Raw genomic sequence first — 23,437 nt, 5'->3', positions numbered from 1 at the left:
TCCAGTTTTTCATACGAGGACAAATAAAATTCTCTTGTCACAAGGTGACTACGTAACTTCAGCTGACTGTCTGCTCATATACTCTGCATACTATACAGATTCTTTTTCTATCATAATATTTTTGATTGTTGCAGGGAAAGTGTTCTCCCTTTTGAGATTTTGTAGTATCAGGGCTTCTTTTAATTTAACACCATTGTACTGTTGCCATTTTTCCAAAATTTGAAGCCTGACTAGTGCTAAGCTTTCCACAATGATAATTGTGGAAATAATTATATACTGTTCACCTCTGTAGCTAAGTGGTCAGGATATCTGACGGCAATGTGGATGACCCGGGTTTGTTTTCTGGTACAGCCAGAAATTTGCCCATCATTTGCAACTGGAATGGTGTGTACTCAGGCATGTGATGCCAAGTGAGGAGCTGCTTGCCTGAGAAGTAGTGGTTCCAAGGTCAAGAAAGCCGACAATGGTCAGGGGAATTGTGCACTGGCCCCATGCCCCTTCATACATCTACTGATGCCATTGGCAGAGGATGACATGGTGGTCAGTTGGTCTCAATTAGCCCATCAGGGCCAGAATGTGGAGCTTTGCTTTTTTACTTCTACATTACTTAATATAATAAGTATAAGCATATTTGGTAAAAACAATAGTGTGGAAAGAATACACTGCTTCTCTTCTTACAATAGCCAGTTGTGGTTTTATATAATACATCTTAAGAATTTATGTACCTTTAATTAAATGAGATAACTATGAAATGTCCATATACTGCCCAAATTAAAAATCTGTTTGAAACGAACATTAGAGCTATACAGAATTAATATGCCTGAATACAATTATTCCAATAAGTTGGAGAGAAGGTGAATAAGGTATTCTTTAACTTTGGTTATAAATATATAGGATTTTCAACTTTCCTCTTGATATGTAATGCCAATCTTTTAGAGATATAAGCACCGGAAACTAAAACTCAATTCTGAACCCTTACATAGGTATTTGTGAAATGCAAAGATGGACCTAAATTTCCTCTTGTTTTATCCACAAATACCTTTCAGGGAGAATGCGTATTTTATATAGGAATGTGGGTTAAGGGTAGTACGTTGTTTGGCTGATTTGGGGGAGGGACCAAACAGCGAGGTCATTGGTCTCATCGGGTTAGGTAAGGATGAGGAAGAAAGTCGACCATGCCATTTCAAAGGAAACATCCCGGCATTTGCCTGAAGCAATGTAGGAAAATCTCGGAAAGCCTAAATCCGGATGAGGTTTGATCCATCATTCACCCAAATGCGAGTGCAGTGTGCTAACCACTGCATCATCTTGCTCAATGGATAGTAGGCTGAAGGTGTTGGTCCACAAGAGCAGACATTCTCTCTGTGGCAGTGCAGGAACCATTTCCTCCACCGATTCTCCAAAATCCCCACTCCTTTACCACCCAATGCCCTGCTCATCATTGCCAATTTCAGCTCCGTCTATACTAACGTCTTCAATGCCCATGGCCTTGCTGCTATTAAACACTACCTTTCCCAATGCTTGACTGACTTCAAACCTACAACATCCTTCCTGGTCACCCACAATTTCTTCTGCTTTGGAGGCATCACCTACAGACAAATCCACAGTACACCAGTGGGCACCACTATAGCACCATCCTATGCCAACCTATTCATGGGCCATCTAGGAATCCCTCTTAATCGCCCAGAACCCAAACCCCTCACCTGTTCCAGATTCACTGATGACATCTTCATGAGGGTGACGACACTCTTTGCACATTTCTCCAGAACCTCATCACCTTCTCCCCTATTTGCTCACTTCACCTGATCTTCCTCAAGCCAACTAGTTATCTTCCTCAATGTTGACCGCCACCTCAAAGATGACATCAGTACCTTTGTCCATTTCAAACCCAGCAACCACCAGCAATAATTTCACTTTGACAGCTTCCACCCATTCCATAACAAGAAGTCCGTCCCATACAGCCTTGACATCCATTGTCATCCCATCTGTAGTGACATGGCTTCCCTCTCCAAATATGCTAAGTGCCTCACTGAGGCTTCACAGACCAAAACTGTCCAATCAGCTGTGTTAGTTAGTTAGTTAGTTGCTTTCATGTTCCATGGATCATTTTGCACGATAAATCATCATGATGTGGCACGAGTCATTTTACATTCATATTACAAATTAATTTGTACATCTATTTGTACTCTAAACATCACCATATAATTTTTTTCCTGAAATGAAAACAAGATATACAGATTGAGTTAGCAATTCCTACCCAACACCTTTTACACATTACAAATATAGAAATTCTTCTATGGAATACAAGAAGTTGTCAAGGGGAAACTTTTTCAATTTATTTTCAAACTTTACCTTGCTCTCTGTTAGACATTTTATATCACTGGGTAATTATATCACTGGGTAAGTGGTCAAAAATTTTTGTTATAGCATTGTGCACCCCTTTCTGTGCTAAAGACAACCTTAATGTTGAGTAATGAATGTCATTTTTTCTTCTAGTATTGTAATTATGTTCCTCACTGTTCCTTCTGAACTGTAGTAGATTATTTACAACAAACTTCATGAGGGAATAAATATACTGTGAAGCAGTAGTCAGAATGCCCAACTCCTTAAACAGATGTCTACAAGATGATTGCAGGTGAACACCACATATTATTCTTGGGCAATAAAGACCTTCTTTCTTAAAGATGAGTTACCGCAGAAAATTATGCCATAGGACATTACTAAATGAATATAAGCAAAATATGTCAACTTTCTTATTTCTCTCCTCCCCCAAATTTGCTATGATTCTAAGTGCAAATGTGGCTGAACTAAGTTGTTTTAGGAGCTCCAAAATGTGTTTTTTTCCTATTTAAATTCTCGGCAATATGGGCACCTAAGAATTTTGAAGTTTCCACCCTGTGTATTATTTCATCACCATGTTTTACACTTATCACTGGTGCAGTACCCCTAGAGGTGCAGAACTGAATATGATGTGTCTTTGTGAAATCCAGGATGAGACCATTCAGAGAAAACCAGTCAATGATACTTTTGAGAACTTTGTTCACCACTTCTTCCATTTCTGTATGTATAGTGGGAGTGATTACTATACTGGTGTCATCTGCAAAAATAACTAATTCTGTTTGTTGTACATTAGACGGTAGGTCATATACATACATCAGAACTGAGCCTTGGTGAACCCCAGTCAGAATTATGTCCCTGGATTCTGTTGGTTGAATTACTACTAAGTACAGTTTTCTGCACTCCTTTGGTTAGGTATGACATGATCCATTGGTTGGCTATACCATCAGTCACATAAAACTTCAATTTATCTAGGAGTATACTATGATTCACACAATCAAATGCCTTGGATAGGTCACAGAAAATACGTACCAGGGCTATTTCATTATTCAATGCTTGTAATATCTGGTGTGTGTTCAGAAACAGATCTCCTGTGCCTTGTCTCTCCAGTCCCCTACCACCTCCCACATATCCATCATCTGGCCACAAAGCTTTCCTCTCATGACACAGTAACACCTAGGATTGGAGCTGCTGAATCACATTCGCCACCAGGGTTTCAACTGACTTGTTGTGACTCAAAATGAGAAATATCTGAGCCACTATCCTCCCCACCCTCTCACAGTGGTATAACACCACAATAAAAGCTATGCAGTGTCCTTGTCCATCTCTATTCCATCCCTGCTCCCAACTCCTTGCCTCATGGCTCATTACCTGCACATGCTCACAGGCAGGACAATTTCCTCCAGCTTGTGATCCTCCCCCTCCCCCGATGCTTCCTCCTTACTCCCACAATCAACCCTGCTGCTCACATCAGACACAGTTACAATCACGCCACAGCGAATGTGTGAGTGAGTTGTGCTTGTGTGTGTGCTTTCTATTTCTGGAGAAGGACTTTTGGCCAAAAGCATAAACGTTTAGTAGCCTTTTCATTGTGCCCGCCTGTGACTCAATGCCTCCTCTATGTGGTAAGTAGCAGTCTATCCTTTTCATAGTATTATTGTTATTCCATATTCGATTTTTCACTGCTTGATTCTTACATAATCTGTTGTTTCGACAAATATGGCATGTTGGAATCTGCTGCAGCTCTCATCAAACATTTCGTTTATGATGGCTCTCTCTTTGTTTACACAGTGATTATCCATTAACTTACATCTATTTTGAATGCTAACTTCAAACATATTTACCTGTTTCATTTTCTCTAATGTTTCTGTTAGCTCCCTTCAGGCTTGGCTGCTTTCAATTCAGTATTGTAATTTGCTCCATCTACTATAATACAATTCGTACCATCCTTCAGTGATGCCTGTTCTAACAATGACTTGGTGATATGATAGGTATATCTTCTATTTTCTGCATCGTATGTCTAATGCAACAAAATATTCACTGATGTAACTGGAATACAACCATTTTTGTTTTGTATAGTTTTGTGCCCAAACTGTCACTGGCTACAGAAAACAGTTTTCAATAACTACATTATGAAAAGGATAGTCTCACCTTGTAGCAGAGGTACTGAGTCGCAGATAGGCACAACAAGAAGACTGCCAAACAAAACTTTAACCCCTCCCCCCCGCCAAACAGGGCTTCATCAGAACTAGACCACACACACACACACACACACACACACACACACACACACACACATGATGGAATGTTAGAGGCTAGAATTCGTCAGGACAAGTCTTCTAGAGGCAGCATCAAGAGGCACTGTGCAGAGTTGGGGGAGGGCGGGCGGGGGGGTGGGGGTGGGGGGGGGGGGGGGGAAGGGGGGGCAGAACGGGGAGCGGAAAAGGAGAGGAGCAGAGAGGGGAAAAGACTAGTGAGTGTGTTGGCAGTGAATGAGCACAATGAGGGAGACAGGATGTGAATCGCGTGTGTGTGTGTGTGTGTGTGTGTGTGTGTGTGTGTGTGTGTGTGTGTGTGTGTGTGTGTGTTGGGGCTTATGGGCACTCAATGCCGAGGTTATCAGTGCCCTGACACACATTAAAGGAATAATATGTGGACAAAATTAGTAAAATGCAAGCATACACGCAAAGAAATAACAAAAAGATGAAAAATGCTATAAAAGAGAATAAAATGTAAGGAAAACGAGAAAGGAGCATCAAGGAAATTGTCACTGGCTGGCCGCTTACTTAAAATATGGGCGAGCCAGTCACCATATGAACAAATTAAAATCCTCTCCCTAAAATCTTGGTAAAAACATTGGACAAGTCACAGAACTTTAAAACTTTAACCACATTCACTTGATTATTTCCTAAAAGAGATGGCAGATCCACCAACAAGTTAGCCGTGGCCCGCGGGTCAGAAAATAAAACGCAATCCAATAAAACATGGCACACAGTGATTTGGATGCCACAAGCGCCACACATTGGAGGGTCCTCTCGCCACAGCAAGAAGCCATGCATCATAGGACTGTGGCCTATGCAGAGACGAGTGAAGAGAACCTCGTCCTGTCGACATGACTACACACGCATTGTGGGCTTGGCTAAACGGAGCTTATTGTCAGTCATTTCCAACCACTCATCCTCCCACCGACAAAAGCCTCATGAGCTCAACAGTGAGGTGAGTGCATGCAGGGGGATGGCACACTGAAATACCTGCGGATCAAGACACACCTCCCTGGCTGCAAGATCTGGCCTTTCGTTCCCAGCAATGCCGACGTGCCCTGGAACCGAGCAGAAAGCCACCTCCTTCCCCAGTCATTGTAGTTAGAGGAGGGCATCCTGGGTGGTCTAGATTATTTTAGCTGCTGGATATAAACGTTGCAACGAGTGAAGGGCACTTAGTGAATAGGAACAGACAAGAAATTTAGGACGGGAAGAGTGTCTCATATGCTCCAGTGCCAGCAAGATCGCAGACAATTCTGCATCAAAGACAGTAAACGCTTGAGGCAGTTGGACCTTCAAAACATGATCTGGAAAAACAACAGAGCAACCAACGGAATACCCCTGTTTCGACCCATTTGTTAAAACAGTTACATAGTCGTGGTGCTCAGATAAAATAGCAGAAAATGTTGCATTAATAATGGAAGCAGGAGTGCAATCTCTCTTGTGCCGCACCAAATCTAAAATCACTCTGAGCCTCTCCAGTAACCAGGTTGGAAGGTGGTTAAAATCCTGGATTTGGGGCCATACAGGTTCCGCACTGAGGGACTCCAGCACATGTTGCACATGGATCCCAAATGGCATCGTGGCTCGGGGATGATGAGAAAAAAGACAGCCCAGAGGCAGATGAGCAACAGTATGGTGAGCAGGTGAAGTTGGAGCTGCAAGAAACTTACAAACCTGGTGCACCAGGTGGAGCTGCCACCGGATGGTTCCCTGGCATCAGCACAGAGGTTGGGTATGGGACTGGTCCGATAAGCACCTGTGGCCAGTCGAATCCCCGCATGGTGGACAATGTCAAGGATCCGCAAATGAGAGGGTCTCGCTGACCCATACACAGCGCACCCGTAGTCCAGCCTCAAACACACAAAAGCCCTATAAAACTGGGGGAGACACATCCTTCCCACTCCCCAAGACCTGTGGCTGAGACACTTGAGGATGGTCAGTGCCTTCAGGGTTCTGGCTTTCAAGTCTCACAGGTGTAGCAACCAGGACAATCTGGAGTCAAAAAATGAGGGCCAGAAACCGCACTGTGTCTCTAAAATGTAGGATTGTGTCCCCCACATTCAAGACAGGTAGGCAAATTAAAAAGATGATGAGAACGATTTAAAAACACACACACACACACACACACACACACACACACACACACACACACACACTCTCTCTCTCTTATCAGCAGAAAACCCGTCTTTGAACGGCTCAACATTGCAACACTGGAGGAAGAACAGAAAACAGCAAAATCATCCACAAATAAGGAGCACTGTACTGAACTTCTTACTGTAGATGTGATACTGTTGATGGCAAAGAGGTTAGAACTTAAAACACTGCCCTGGGGGACACCATTCTCCTGCTCAAATCGATCAGAAAATGTGTCACCAACTTGGGTCCTAAAAAACTGCCGAGACAGGAAAGACCAAATGAAAATGGGGGGGTGCCCACGGAAGCCCCATTGATGCAGTTGTGCGAGAATACAATGTCTCCAAGTAGTATTGTATGCCTTACTGATATCAAAGAATATGCCAATACAGTGATGCTGACGGAGGAAAGCCTGCTGAATAGCCGCTTCTAGGAGGATCAGGTTGTCAACCATGGACTGAAATTTTCGGAATACACACTGAGAGCGGCAAAGGAGTTGCCTGGTCTCTGAAAGCCATTCCAGGGTCTTTCCTACACAGCTCGTCAAGGCAATACTCCAATAACTACTGGGACAAGTGTGGTCCTTTCCTGGTTTTAGGAGAGGGATTAGAATTGCCCCCTCCATGAGTTGGGGAAGATAGCTGTCTGCCATATTATATTAAAACATTCGAGGAGGATTTCCTTTGATGCCACTGGAAAATGTCAAAGCATGCAGTACCGGATGTGATCATGACCAGGTGCAGTGTCAGAAGTCTCAGTCAGTGCCGATTCGAGTTCCCACATGGACAAAGAGGAGTTGTAGGCCTCAGAACTGTTTGACCTAAAGTTCAACTTCTCCCTCTTGACAGTTGCACAGTAGTGATGAAATGCTGCAGCCTGGCTTGTATTGGCAGTAGTTTGTGCAAAATGGTGAGGGCTTTGGATAGGACTGAAACTTTTGTGGTTCTGGGGACTTAGGTGAAAGGTTAACAACAGTGTTCTGTGATTGATTGGGCTCTGGATTTGGTGGAGTGTTGGTAGGAAATTTTGGAGGATGTGGCAAGTGGAAAAGGTCAGTTAGGCAGGGTCTGGGTGCTATGAGGGATCAACAAGGAGGAACACTGTGAGTTGGGCAGGGGTTGGACAGTGGTGCCGCAAGGTGGCAGTATAATGTCAACAAGTTTAATAACTTACGGAGGTGGTGTCTGGAGAGGTGCTGGAGAGTAAGGTATTCAATTTCAGAGGTGTGATATATAGTATGTAGTAAGAAATGTACAGTATCAGTGTCTTTTTGAAGGAACAGAACTGATTCAGGAATGCCTGTGCCAAGGAGATGTGTTTTTGTAGTGCCAGATTTGTAAGGGACAGGGACTTGCAGAATCTGAAAAGGTTAAGGTCATTGTGAAAGAAGATGTTGAATCCAGAGAAAGGAATGTTGTTTGTGGTAGGCCGTTGGGAGGAGGAGGGGGGAAGGGAGGGTTCCATTGTGGCGTGTATGGTGTTGGGGAAGCAGGAAATAACATAGGAAATTGACAAATGACGGCGTTAGGTGGTTGTGAGGCTAGCTAGATTACAGAGAGAAAAAAAAAAAAAAAAAACATACAGACTTACAAAAATATGAAAAAATGAGCACAAATACGAGAAAATATGTAAAAATATGCCAAAACAAATACATAAAAAAAGGACGGGATGGATGAGGTATGGGAATATTCATGTGCTGGTATGCGTAGAGTAGAGTACAGTTTTATTGGTCATGGTAATCATATAGTGAACAAATAGTACATTCTGATGTAGGTTAAGTCAATGTATAACAAAATGTAATGTTAATTTTGCATTAATTTCATTATTTCTACATTAAATAATCACTGAGTTACAATATACAGAGCAAATATTGTACAAAATAAAGAGTACATATTTTAAAGGAGAAAGAGCATGTACTGTACTGGCTGATTAATATTTGTATTACAGCAACATTTACATGCTAAATCATTAAAGTTCTAGTAACATTTATATGATACATCACTAAGGCAAAGACACAAATCAATAGTGAGCTTCCTGAAGGAACTTGTGGAGGCTATAGAAGCAGTGATGAGTCAAATATGCCTTAGTAGTTGACAGTTTGCGAGTCATTTATTGATTTAATTTGTGGGGGAAGTTTTTTATAAATAACTTTCCCATAATACAGGGTTCCTTTTTTATTCAGGGTGGTTTTGGTGGGCTCTAAATGAAAGTCTCCTTTTTGCCTGGTGTTATAGGAGTGAATATTTTCATTTTTCTGGAAGAGAGTGGGATTTTCCGTTGAATATTTTTTCACAAACACGGTTATCTCATACACATATATACATGGAAGTGTGAGGATTTCTAACTTTTTAAAGATTGGTCTACAGGTTTTGTTTCATTTTATACCTTCCATTGTTCTTATAATTCCTTTTTGTAGCATAAAGAGCTTTTCGCTAAGAGAAGAGTTACTCCAGAAAATAATTCCATATTTCAGTTGTGAGTATATATAGGCACAATACACAGTTTTCAGAGAATCTTTGTTGCAGCATCCCTCTAATATTCTCATTAAGTAGCATGTAGTGGTTCGTTTCTTAGAGACTTTTTCGATATGCATCCCCCATTTAAGATTATCTTGGAGCCCTACTCTCAAGAACTTAATGTTGTCTACATACTGAAGGTCTTTGTCAGATAACTGAATCTGAACAGTTTGCTCACCTTTTTTCACATTATAGAAATTTAGTGCCATTGTTTTACTTGCATTTATTACCAACTTATTGTGACTGAGCCAGTTATCAATATTGTTCAGTGTGTCTGTAGTAGACCTCTGAAGCATTTGCATTTCTTTCCCACTCACTAGCACACTTGTACCATCAGCAAACTGGATGATGTTCTCACAGAATTTGTTTAGGTCATTCACATATAACAGAAATAGAAGGGATTCCAGAACTGAACCTTGTGGCTCTCCATATTTAATGGTTTCATAGTTTGAATAGCGTTGAGCGAGTTTGATGAAATTTTGATGTTGCAATTGAACCACTTGTTTTCGACCGCTTAGATATGGCTTTACCCAGTTGTTCGATGTTCCTCAAATCCCCATGTTGTCAAGCTTAGGCAATAGTTTTGTGTGATCTATGATATCAAAAGCCTTAGATAGATCTAGACATTTTCCAATGACATTTTCGCTGTTATCTAGTTTCTGAAGTACTTCACTTGATAGCTCAAAAATTGGTGTCAGTTGATCAGGCTTTCCAGAAACCATGTTGTGCTGTGGACAGTATTTTGTGCTCTTCCAGAAAATCTGCTACTCTTCTTTGAAAGATTTCTTCTATGTTTTTTGAGAATACAGATAGAAGAGCAATGAGAGAGGTGGGAATGATTAGGTTGAAGTTCAAAAGTTCATGTGGCATGGGTATGTGCGGCAAATAAGCAAAAATATGGGAGAATGAGGACGGGGGGTGGGGGGCAGAGGGGTATGAATTTAATAAGAATAATTTAATTATCAGTGGTAAGAATTTGGGGCAGGAGACGCTGCACCAACAATTCACGCGGTCACGTAAGCTGTGCACTGTGCGCGGACAAGACCACTGACACAATGTCACTTAAATGTCAGAGCATGCGCCATTTGGAAGGCAAAGGAAAAAAAAAAAGATGAGAATGGACAGACAGTGAGTAGAGTAAGACTTTGGATTCATTAATGTTAGTCATGAGAACCAACATTTTGTATCCACATTTGCTGGTTTCCTCAACTCAACCAAACTACAATCTTTGAAGTGGTCCACACTCAAGCCAATGTTCTTTAACAGTTAATTGAAAACCATTTCAGCTGTATTATTATACATTTATTGTGTTACAAGCAATTTAATTTGTTGAGCATCTTTAAGTTGCGAAGTTGTGCTAAAGTTATGACATAAATGGTTATAAAAAAAAAAATTTTAATCATGATCTTTTATGTCATGCCTTTAGCACAACTCGGCAACCTGAAGATGTTCACCTGGATGAGACACAATAAATGTGTAACAATACAGCTGAGGTGGTTTTTATGAATCATTAACATTGTCAGCTGTGGTGACCAAGAGTACAATGCTCTTTAAGTTAGGCACATGAGGTAGCTCAGTGGGTTGTCTCTCATGCTTTCCAAACTGGTCTGCTTGAAAATCATGTGATGTTAGTGAGTTACATGCAGCTAACTGTTGCATGTGACAAAATGCAACTACCTTTTGATAACTGTTCCCTTCGGTGGTTTCCATCACTACTACTTTCGTAGGTGCTCATATAAAGCAACTGCAGTGTTCCAGCTTTGTGTGAAGAAGACACACATTGTTACCACTCTACAGTTCCTCTCCCTGCAGCAGACTGTGTAGCTGATACATCTTGCTTCCTCTACATTGCGTACTCCTTCTGATAGTGGCCAGGAAAAATTCAGTTAACTTAATCTGGGCAAGCTATGTACACTAAAGTTATTTTCCTACAAAGTGTTTGACAAAAGGTCCAATTCATGATTTGGCCAATCAGATTTAGATTTACAAAACTATCATGAAACAATTCACATATAGGACAAGCAGGGGCAGACATACGTTACTTCATTACATAAATCATAGTCCACTGGTCTCGTAGAAAGATGCTTCTGATGTATGGAGGGAAGTCCGAGTTGTGCATTTTATTAAAGTGAAATACAAGGACATGGTGCAACTTTGAGTTGAGTTTCCCCAAAAATGGTTGCATAATTCATTATTGAAAGGAAATGTACTGCGTGGACAAATTTCTCCATTTTTAAATTACCTATCACTTTAATCATGTCTACTGCAAATGTAGTTGAAATAAGGAACTTCATTAATTGTAAGGTTGGGTTTTCCACCACTATTGAGACCTACCAGCAGTCACAAAAACAGAATACTGTCTACTGCTGCTAAATTCAAATGGAAAAGAGATTATGGTGCACTCTTGTGTATGTGTACTGCAAACCCTCCCCGCCACCTCCTTCCCACAGAAGGGGCTGCAGATGCACAGTGGCCTAAAGCAATTCTTAGTTCCCTCCATCCAATGCTCTCAGTTTTCTTTTATCCACATTGGAAAACTGACATTACTGGAACATGCAAATGGATTCAGGGGCTATGAAAAACTGCACTGGAATGAAAAGGTAGAGGGGAATAGCTATCAGTGTCCAATCTAATGTTCATACCATGCGGCTTTTAATGGCCATGGAGTAATCACCTTGATGGGTTCCTCAACAGTCATGTCCCTGCTGTCTGTTACACTGCCACCTCAAACCGACTTCACACAACAAAAACTCTTGTGCAAGCGTTGTTGGCTCAACACGGCTTTAGCGTGTGTACGACAAATCTGTGCAACAAGACTGCACAAGCAATTTGAAGTTTGATCGAATTTCGATTATGCATACTTCCGCATGTGTGTACCAGGAATAGGGAGCCTTGGGCAAGCCAAACTTAACATTTTCTGGCAAAGAGAGTGATGATTGTACAAACAAATAGCTAGTTACAGTACATGACATAGCTCCATGCAGTATATCAAATCAGAATTTCAAAGCAGTGCGTTCAATTAACAATATAAATATTGCAAAATTTAGGGAAAGCCTACAGCAGCTAGACTGGGATCAAGTGTATAAGGAACCCAATGCAAACTTGAAATATAACTTATTTCACGATACATTTTTAAGGGTATTTGAAAATTGTTTTCCCAAGAAAATAGTTAAACATAATTCCAAGAAAACATATAAAAAACCTTGGCTAATTAAAGGAATAAGAATATCTTGCAACCGTAAAAGAGAACTGTATCTAACAGCAAGAGGGAGTACTGACCCCGAAATTGTTCAATATTATAAAAACTATTGTGCGGTACTAAGAAAAGTTATTAAAAAGTCCAGAAGCATGTGTATCATGTCTGAGATCAGTAACTCTGATAATAAAATTAAAGCAATTTGGAATATTATTGAAAGGGAAACAGGGCAACCAAGAGTGCAGGAAGACTTTAGTGCCATCAAACTGAATGACAAGTGTACTAACAAACAATCAGAAATTGAAAATATTTTCAATAATCATTTTTTAAATGTTGTGGAGAAAACAGGATCTAGATCTTCACTAGAAGAGGCAAGGCTATTAATAGAAGAGGCCATACTTGTGCAATTTGAAACAACTGTATTTCCACCAACCTCTCCCTCTGAAATCAGTAAAACAATAAACTCACTGAAAAGTGAAAGCTCTTGTGGAATTGATGGCATTTCTAGCAAGGTACTTAAAGCTTGTTCCCCACAGATAAGTAGGATTCTCTGCCACGTATGTAATAGCTCTTTGGAGCAGGGTGTTTTCCCCAATAGCCTGAAATATGCCATTGTAAAACCATTTCATAAAAAGGGGGGATACGTCGGATGCCAACAACTACTGCCCAATCTCTCCTCTGACAGCTCTATCAAAAATTTTTGAGAAAGTAATGTATTCAAGAGTAGCCTCCCATATTTGTAAAAATAAAGTACTAACAAAATATCAGTTTGGTTTTCAGAAAGGCTTTTCAACAGAAAATTCTATATACGCTTTCACTGATCAAATATTAAATGCTCTGAATAACCGGACATCACCCATTGGTATTTTTTGTGATCTCTCAAAGGCCTTTGATTGTGTAAATCATGGAATTCTTTTAGATAAGCTACATCATTATGGTTTGAGGGGGGCAGTGCACAAATGGTTTAATTCATACTTAACTGGAAGAATGCAGAAAGTTGAAATAAGTGGTTCATGTAATGTTAAAACAACAGCTGATTCCTCAAACTGGGGGGCTATCAAGTATGGGGTCCCACAGGGTTTGGTCTTAGGTCCTTTACTGTTCTTGATATACATTAATGACTTACCATTCCACATTGATGAAGATGCAACGTTAGTTCTTTTTGCTGATGATAATAGTATAGTAATAACATCCAAAAACCAAGAACTAAGTGTTGTAATTGTAAATGATGTTTTTCACAAAATTGTTAAGTGGTTCTCAGCAAACGGACTCTCTTTAAATTTTGATAAAACACAGTATATACAGTTCCGTACAGTAAATGGCACAACTCCAGTAATAAATATAGACTTTGAACAGAAGTCTGTAGCTAAGGTACAATTTTCAAAATTTTTAGGTGTGTCCATTGATGAGAGGTTAAACTGGAAGCAACACATTGATAGTCTGCTGAAACGTCCGAGTTCAGCTACGTACACTATTAGGGTTATTGCAAATTTTGATGATAAGAATCTCAGTAAATTAGCTTACTATGTGTACTTTCATTCACTGCTTTCGTATGGCATCATATCCTGGGGTAATTCATCATTGAGTCTGCAGGATGACCCACGGTCATCCTGCAGACATCTATTTAAGGATCTAGGGATCCTCACAGTATATATATTCACTTACGAAATTTGTTGTTAATAATCCAACTCAGTTCAAAAGTAATAGCAGTGCGCATAGCTATGACACCAGCAGAAAGGATGATCTTCACTATGCAGGGTTAAATCTGACTTTGGCACAGAAAGGGGTAAATTATGCTGCCACAAAAGTCTTTGGCCACCTATCAAACAGCATCAAAAGCCTGACAGATAGCCAACCAACATTTGAAAATAAATTAAAAGAATTTCTAGATGAGAACTCCTCCTACTCATTGGCTGAATTTTTAGATATAAATTAAGGGGAAAAAAACCAACTTAAACATTACTGTCATGCAACATTTTGTGTAATGTAATATCTTGTACAGACATCTTTTATTAACCTGACACGTTCCACATCATTACGAAGTGTCGTATTCATGATCTATGGAACAAGAATTAATCTAATCTAATCTAGCCGTATCACAGAATGGACAATATGTATTCTATCGCCCTGTGGACGCGCACGGAATTTCTGCGTGCTTGCGCAAGCGCTCTTGCGCATGAGTGCTTGTTAAACAGACAGTTACATGAGTCGCCTTTAGTATTCTTTCGTTCTGGAAAAATAACAGAAATTTCAAGTCTGAGCTCCGCTTACACTGTTTCTACACTGTACTGTAATTAGTCATCGATTACTCTCACCAGATAGATTACCAATAAATAAGACATCGAAGGTATTTTCAAAACAGCGAAAACAAACTACAATACTTAAAATACAATATATATATATTGTAATCCATTCTTCCTACATTTGTGAACTTCGTCTTTTACCTCAATCACTTAAATTCGACAACATTGCGGATTTGCATCCTGGACAGGGGAACAGCTGCCGTTGTCGAAGTTTACTGTACGAGATATAATCACGTAAATAGGACTATTTCTGTCGTAACTTTCTTCTCTCTATGCACGACATTTGAGCCTGTTGTGATCCACCTATCCGAACAACTGTTTCATCTGCTATCGCGATAGCTCATTGAACAGAAACGCCGTACTCTTTGGTACTTTAAGTATTCAAGTTCAACAGACAACTGGAGTGTGTTGTAGTTTTGATTCTAAGTTCTCTGTAAACATTTTAAACTGTTGACTTGTTTACACATGTGTTTACACGAATCATATGATATGTGACATGATATTGCGAGCGTGAAGTTCTGCGCGCCGTAAGTGTGTTATGGCGTGATAAGAGAGATGAATTTTTAGGGGCTGACGTCACAAGCTATCATTGTGAAGCAGAACAATGTTTTATAATATATTAAATCGACATTTTAGATGTGCTGTAGCGTGTTGTGTGTGATGAATTTTTGGCGGGTGACGTCTGAGGTCTCACTGTGAAGCAGGATTGTATGTTACTATTTTATATTAGATCGGGATTTTAGAATGAGAGGCAACTTTGTGAGTCTGTATCAAACACCCAAGATAGGGGAAACTTCCATTCTGAAACTGAAATGTGACTGGGTTAGCGATGAACTTAATGTTCTGGTTATCGATGGAAACACGGCATGGACTGGGAAAGTAAGATAATCTTATAACGCCTGATGTACAGACTTTCAAATCAAGAACGGGAAAATTTTGTGTTGCATTTTAAAGATTTGCTTCACACACAAATTTAAATAAAGTATTCTGTTGAAATGTTACAGTTCAGTGCAGAAGAAATAGAAAGTTTTTGCGAAATGCTTGGAATCACGAGAGATGAGTACATTACCGAATGTCAGCAAGCATTTTCCGGAGGAGAAGCAGTGGAAAATTTTTCATTTACAGTTGAGAACAACAGATTTGTGTGGAGGAAAGAAGTGGAGGCTAGCACCAGAGTGATATTTGGTAGTATCAAATTATCTCCAGTAAGTTGCGTACAGAAGACATTCAGGTTCTCCATGAAAATTCTAACCAAATACATTCAACTTTTCTAATGAATTTTCGCACTCTCTAGGTTCCGCTTGTTCAGGCCTTGGAAGAGTTTGTTGACTTCGCATTCGAGACTATTAAATGCTGTCGGCAAGAAGTTCTTGATGCTAAGAACAAAATGGGGTATTTTGAAAAAGGTGAGATATTAATTCGTCACTGCATTAAATATTCAATTTTTAAACACATAGATAATATTTGCCAATTCCGACACTTTTTATAGTACAGGCTATTTGTGTACATCTCTAGTGGACACATTTTAAGTCCTCTGGCACCCCTGTGCAATTCTTTACCAGAAGGATGACCTGTGGTGAAAGGCCAAGGGAGAAGTGGCAGTGCTCATCAGTGATACATAGCACACTCCACCTGTTGCCCTAAACATCACACTAAAAGCAGCTGCCTATCTTGGCACTTGTGACTTGGGGTAACAGTGTGCTGCATTTATTTCCTGACTTTGGGCTTTTGGGCTCTTATGATGCTCCACCTGGGTTTAATGTGGGGGGTTGGAAATGTGTTGGTACATGAAGTCTGCTATGGCCTCAGGCATTACTTACAGGAATTGCCCCCAAACTACAGTACGGTCCGTTTGATAATATTTGTGACATGTTGCCATGATCTGGAATATGCTAGTAGGTTTATAAATAGGAAGATACATTTTTCTCTGTGACGACATGGTCATTTTTTTTCTTTTAGTTTCACTTATGACAGAGTTTGATAAATGTAACAAAACCACTTATATACTATCTAGTCCTGCCCAGGAATCCATCTGTGGAATGGAAGTAGTTGCTAAGCAAAAATTCCACGAGGGGATTAACTTTAACCTTACACACAACTTCACTAAATCCCAACCAAACTGTCACATTTCAACATAGCCTAGATTTTGGGCTACTTTACTGATCATTGTGATACCATAGCTAAGATTCCATATTGACATTTGTTGACTTCACCAGCTGACAATTATGAACACCTCTACCTCAGGTTACAGATCTATTAGTGACAGTAAAAGTGTCATTGATACACTCTCTGAGCCCACACTTCTCAAACCAAAAACCCCTCCAGACAGAACGCTATATGTTGTCTCACCTACAGCACCACATATACTGGTCTGGTCAACGGTGCAGCAACATTGGTCAGTGCCATACCTTCTCCACAGATGTAACATTTCACATACTCTTCATTTAAATCTAATAACTGTAGACATTTAATCATTATCAACAAGTGATAGCTCATAACAAACTGCCAAAAAATTCTTCAAATATTATTCTTACAAACAGTGCTCACAGAGTCCAACGAATACTGACACCACTCACAGACAAAATAGAAGTGCAAACATCCCACACTAGAGTGTGCAATCGCATTCTACAACACAATCTCTGCAAACACGATCAATTTCAAGTATGCTGTGCCACCATGACACCACACAACACAACACTGTAACATCATGGGCTAAAGCGGAAGGTTTGCACCACAAACTTTGGTTGGCAGAAAAGTGCTGATGAGGTTGGTAGCTTGTGGATAACTTGTGAGGGAACTGTCATACTCCAATTGTATGAGGTTTATGCAGGCAAGGAGAGCTCTGCTTTAGTGGATATTTATTTATGGAACACCTTGTAAGGACAAATGGTTTTCACAGCTCAAAATCAAATTTCCAAAGAAATGGTAGATTGTCAGGGAGTACTAATGCCAGACCAATAAAAAGATCTCTACTGGACAGTCCTCCTGAGGGAAAAGAATAATTTAAGACTTATGGGAAAGAGAATAACAGGGCAGAAGTTTGCCAAAATTCATTCATAAAATTTTAGGAGTACTGGCTCAGTCTTTGAAAGGAGTCAAATATTTAACAACAGCACTGTACTGTAGAAACAGCTACATTGCAGTGAGTTCCCAAGCCTTTAGGGCCCAAAAGATTAAGTGAATAGCCTATTGTGACTGAAATGCATAACACCCTTAATTTCACCGAGGGGGTAGCCACCTGCCATGATATCATGAAAAGTGGCCCCAAAGAATTAGAGGAACAATGGTCGAATGTTTGGTGTCAAATAGGTGAAGAACATTATAAATAAAGTCAGAGGGTCACTAGGGGGAGGTGGAACTGCAGCATTTATTTGAACATTCGTCTTCTCCACAATCCCAGAGTATACCAAAGCTAGGTTCATCTGTCTCCATTTTAGGACCTATATACCAAGCCATATAACATGACAATATTGTGAAAATGATAAATTTCTACTTACCGTGCAGAGGAGATGTTAGCCGTAGACAGGCACAACAAAAAGACAGCTACACACGAGGGTTTTCTGCCAAAAGTCCTTCTTCTAAAGAAGGCAACACGCACATTCACACAAGTATTCCAACACCTTCTACATGCTTCCTAAACTCCATAAACCCAACCACCCAGGATGCTGCATTGTGGCCAGTTACTGTCGCTCCATTGAGAGAATCTCTGCTGTTGTAGATCAATACCTTCAGCCTATTACTCAAAACCTACCCTCTTGTATAAAAGACACCAACCATTTCTTTCATCAGCTCACCACTGTTCTTGTTTCTCTACCACATAGCACCATGCTCATCATTATTGATGCCACCTCCCTTTACAATGACATCCCTAATGACCATAACCTTGCCCTTATTGAACAGTATCTTTCCCAATACCCGAATGATTTGAAACCTACAGCCTCCTATATCCTCACCCATAATTACTTCACCTTTGAAGACATCACCTACGAACAGATCTGTGGTTCGGCAGTGGGCACCCACATGGCACAATCCTACGCCAACGTATTCATGGGCCATTTAGAAGAATCCTTTCTAACCACCCAGAAACGCAAATGCCTCACCTGGTTCAGATTCACTGATGAAAACTTTTTGATCTCGATTGAGGTTGAGGATACCCTTTCCACATTCCGCCAGAACCTCAACACCTTCTCATCCATTCTCTTCACCTGGTCCTACTCGAGCCAACAAGCTATCCTCCTCGACAGTGACTGCCACCTCAAAGATGACTGCATCAGTGCTTTTGTCGGTATCAAGCCCAGCAGTCCCCAACAATAACTCCACTTTGACAGCATTCCATTCCAAGAAGCCCCTTCCATACAGCCTAGCCATCCATGACGGTCGCATCTGTAGTGATAGGTAGTCCCTCTCCACATATACCCAGGATGTTACTAAGGCTTCACAGACTGAAATTACCATCCTTAACTTGTACAGAAACAAACTTATTTCTCCCAATCACCCATCACCTGCCAGAGTCCCACCATCCAGCCACAAGGAGCATCCCTCTCATGGCACAGTAGCACCTAGGACTGGAGTAACTGAATCTTATTCTCCGCCTGTCATGTGATCTACACGCTAAGCTGCAATCACTGTGCTGCATTCTGTGTGGGCATGACAATCAACAAACTGTCTGCCCCCATGAGTGACCACTGACAAACTGTGACCAAGAGACAGCAGGACCACCAAGTTGCTGAGAGCATGTCACCCAGCACAACGTTCTTCACTTCAGTGACTGCTTCACAGCGATTTGGATCCTTCCTACCAACACCATGTTTTCTGAATTGTGTAGGTTGGAACACTTTCTGTAACGCACCCTACATTTCCGTAACACCTCTGACCTCAACTTCCATTAGTCACTCTCCTTCACCAACCTATCCCCCTTGCTGCTCCCACTCCAGCACTGCACAGCTTTCTGTTCCATAAATGCACCCACACTCTTTTTCCCCCCTCCTCTGCTTCCCCCATTTTCCACTCTTCCCCCACCCTGCTCCCCCTTCCTGCTCCATCTAACCTCCCAACTGCCCTTAACTGCCTTATCCTGTCCCCACTACATACCTGCATGCTCCCACAATCAGCATGTTACTGTTCCACAATCCTACTCTGCTATCTGTCCCCCTCATCACTCCAGCCTCCTCCTTAACGCCACTATCCATTATCCCATATGGAGCAGGGACTGCTGTGTCTATGCTTCTATGCTATGTGAGTATAGCTTCCGTATTCAAGCAGCTCATCATTTGGCCTTAAGAGGCTGATTGAACCCTGTTCCAGACCTCTCTACCTCAGTAAAAATCTGAGGAGGCACCAGTAATCAAACCCTGTCCCAAAGGCAGTAACACTAACCATTTGGCTGTGGAAGAAGAATGATAATATAGCCTAATTAGTTATCTCGTATATAAATTATCTGATTATTTACATGCTAGGATTGAAGACTCCTGGTAGCTGTATGACAGGCATCATTGCTCATTATAGGCAGGTCTCTAGTCTTAATGGCATGTAGATAACAGCTGTACATTAAATATCAATGTGATCATGTAGGCATCACTAAAACATACACAGCTGCTATTTTATGATGCTGTTTATGATGATTGTAGCATTTAGTGAAAATATAGGCGGTATCATATTCTGTGACAAATTTGATCCAAGGAGATGTATAACTGTAAATACTTTTCTGTATATTTTTTAAAAAACTAATTGGTACATTAAAAAAAAAGAAAAACCTGTATGTATGTATTGTATTGTGTTTTGGCATTTTGAGATTCAAGTATTACCACCTTCTATTATCTTTAGTGTCTGTCGAGGTTGCTAGGCACATTTTTTTTTCAAGTCAGTTGTTATCAGTTGTGTTATTCTCCATGCAGTAAGTTGCTAATGAAGTTGTTCTGTAATTACACATTGTGTCTGTATTGTCGAAACACATCCCAACAGTTAGCAATGATTCCTTGTAAGCTTGTGTATGAGTGAGGTTGCTACTTACCAAGTTTTGTCTCACACTTTATCATTGTGAACTCATGTCTGGTGCTGCAATGAAACATGCAAGTGAATGGGTGAATAGTGCAAAGAAGAGTATAGTACTGAGAGCAGATTTTACCTTTACATCTGTCATATCTTTTGGGTGTGTGGCAGTATCCAAAAAAGGCAATGACATACAGAGCCAGCTTTAGGCACCATGGTGAGGAAAGTCAAAGCCTGCAATGACTGTACATCTTTGGTGTTTAACACTTAAAAGTGCAGGATACATGGAGACTATCATCTGGCCCACGTCAGGGAAATGTGCCTGGCCAGCAGGAGAACAGCCATGCACACATTCTCAGTATACTCTGACACAGTTATCTCCCCACCCAATCTTATGACTAGATCTGAAGTGATCAATACTGGGCGGCAACATTTGTTGTGCCCTATAGGGATTGTTGTAGTAATCACATTCACCTTCTCGATGCCAATTCGTTTGACTGCTAACTGTGTCAGTGAGGGACCACTTACCTTGGCATCTTCTATAGCTGTTCTCTCTTCTTCTAATTCAAAGGCTATGTATAAGTCCTCAAACTGCCTGAAATGCAAGCTACTTCAGAAACTAGACAGTGGCATGACAGTGTTCAATTAATAATGGTAACATAACTGGTAAACCATATTTTTGTTAACCACATTCAGAAAAAAGGACAAAAAATGAATGCCAATTGCAAGTTCTTTATTGCCTCTATAAAAATAACACATCAGACAATACAGTCGCTGATATATACATGGCATTCCATCAAAACTTCCAATCCACCAAGTCCAATCCACTCAGTCAATGCTAAAGTCATTATCTGCCACCAAAAAAGGATTACTAGTACTATTTCTGTTGTTTCATGATAACACTTTTGTAATGGATTTCAAATATTGTACTGCTGTACAAAGTGCCACAGCCCATCTCGTTAAATACTGATCGCAGATTGCCTTCCTGCTTCAAGTATAAGCACATTAATGCCCAATCACTCGCACACGTTTGACAAAAGCCAGTGGTATTCATATATGAATCACTTTCTTTTGTTTCAAAAAATATTTTGGGTTGGAGCATAAGTTGTAGTGTTTTTCATCTTTTTAAGAAATGCGACATATACACGTAACAGAGACTTTAGTCATGAATAATATATTCTTCATTATATATGGCAGTCTACCAATGCTGGGGTAACATTCCAGTTCTGTGACACTAGAACTCATGTAGTTTTGAGGCAAAGAATTCAGAGAAACATTTTGAGAGTGTATTTTCATCAGGAAAGGAAGTTCCGTGAAGGCTGTTCGATAGAGAATGGGAAAAGTAAAAATCTGAGGATGCAAGATCAACTCCTGTATTGTGTTTTTTTGCCAGTCTATCAGAATGCTGCTGGGTATTATCGGGGAGTAGCATCACTTCATGTAGTCTTCCTGGTTGTTCTTGGATTGCATCTGCAAGATGTCTCAGTTGTTGGCATAAATGTTGTTGGTTACACCTCGGGGAAACAATTCGTGGTACATCACACTGTTGTTCTTCCACCAGATTTGCATAACATTAGCTGTTGTGGATGTGCGAAGGGCTTTGTATGGGGAGTTGCTGCTTTGTTTAGGGTCAACCATTCCTTTCTGTATGTTAACATAAATGCACCATTTGTTGTCACAAGTAATTATACAAGATAGAACTAGTTGGTGTTGCTCATGAGCCAGTTGATGACAGGCAAGCTGAGATCCACACATTGCCACCTGCTGATTTTTGTGGTTTTGGCTTAGCATGCTGCACCCATACACACAATTTTTGAACCTTCCCCATTACGTGCAAACGTCGCACAATGGTGGAATGATCACAGTTTAACACATTTTCTAGTTCTGGTGTACACTGATATGGATCATTGTGGCTTAATTTGTTTACATGATTATCATCAAACCCCAAAGATCTCCTTGAATGTGGAGAGTCAATAATGTCAAAATGATCCTCCTTAAAACTAAAAAACCATTTTCTTGCAGTACTCTGTCCAGTGGCTTTATGCCCATATACAGTGCAAATGTTTCTGGCTTCCTTTGCTGCTGTAATCCTTCTGTTGTGGTCAAATAGCAGAATATGAGAAATGTTCTGATCCCTCCACTTGGCACTCCATTTTCTAGTGTCCACAGCTTCGCTCGATATCTGTAAATCACAAAATGTAAACTCAAATAGCAACAGTGAACTAAATAAAATCAATAAATAAAGCCATAGCCATTAAATTGTCAAAATACTTATTAGACATTTGCCAACTCACATTTGTGTCCAGTAAATATATTTCTTGCACAAATATGTAGGGTTCTCCTTTCTTAGAAGTGGATCCAGAAGTGTCTTTCTCACACTAGTGAAGCACCTGCACCTTAATCACTAACTAAAGAAGTCACAGACGCAGTGGATATTATGACTGCCTATCTACAGCTAATAACTACATCTGCAGCCATACTGTGGTAACTACTGTGAAGTGCGTGCCAGAGGATAATTCCTGTTATAGTAGATGTTATAGTTTCTTCCTGTTCCATTTGCATATGGAGTGCAAAAATAATGGCTGCTTAAATGCTTGTGTGCATACCATGATTAGTCTGAATTTGTTTTTATGGTCCCTTTGGTGGCAGTACATGGGGGGTTGTCCCATATTCCTAGATCCCTCATTTTATATTGGTTTT

General features: G+C 40.4%; 1 protein-coding gene and 1 long non-coding RNA gene across 4 annotated transcripts in view; one reads left to right on the top strand and one right to left on the bottom strand.

The window, feature by feature from the left end:
• The window catches only part of LOC124600936, a 48,912-nt gene extending 33,767 nt beyond the window's left edge, over positions 1 to 15,145 (bottom strand). Inside the window, exon 1 of one of the 3 annotated variants that reach the window (XR_006978576.1) lies at positions 14,891 to 15,145. This is a non-coding gene — a long non-coding RNA (uncharacterized LOC124600936). The remainder of the gene's footprint in view (positions 1 to 14,890) is intronic. The other 2 variants (XR_006978575.1, XR_006978577.1) reach the window with 2 other exon arrangements.
• LOC124600779 overlaps positions 15,125 to 23,437 on the top strand; it is a 28,758-nt gene continuing 20,445 nt past the window's right edge. Inside the window, exons 1-3 of the mRNA XM_047136194.1 lie at positions 15,125 to 15,628; positions 15,754 to 15,954; positions 16,044 to 16,155. Of these exons, the coding sequence (XP_046992150.1) occupies positions 15,494 to 15,628; positions 15,754 to 15,954; positions 16,044 to 16,155 (448 nt within the window). The 5' untranslated portion in view covers positions 15,125 to 15,493. The remainder of the gene's footprint in view (positions 15,629 to 15,753; positions 15,955 to 16,043; positions 16,156 to 23,437) is intronic.

Source organism: Schistocerca americana, chromosome 1 (genome assembly GCF_021461395.2).
Source record: "Schistocerca americana isolate TAMUIC-IGC-003095 chromosome 1, iqSchAmer2.1, whole genome shotgun sequence".
Classification (NCBI taxonomy): domain Eukaryota; kingdom Metazoa; phylum Arthropoda; class Insecta; order Orthoptera; family Acrididae; genus Schistocerca; species Schistocerca americana.
The sequence above is the reverse complement of the archived record's forward strand: the minus strand, read 5'-3'. Positions and strand labels throughout refer to the sequence as shown.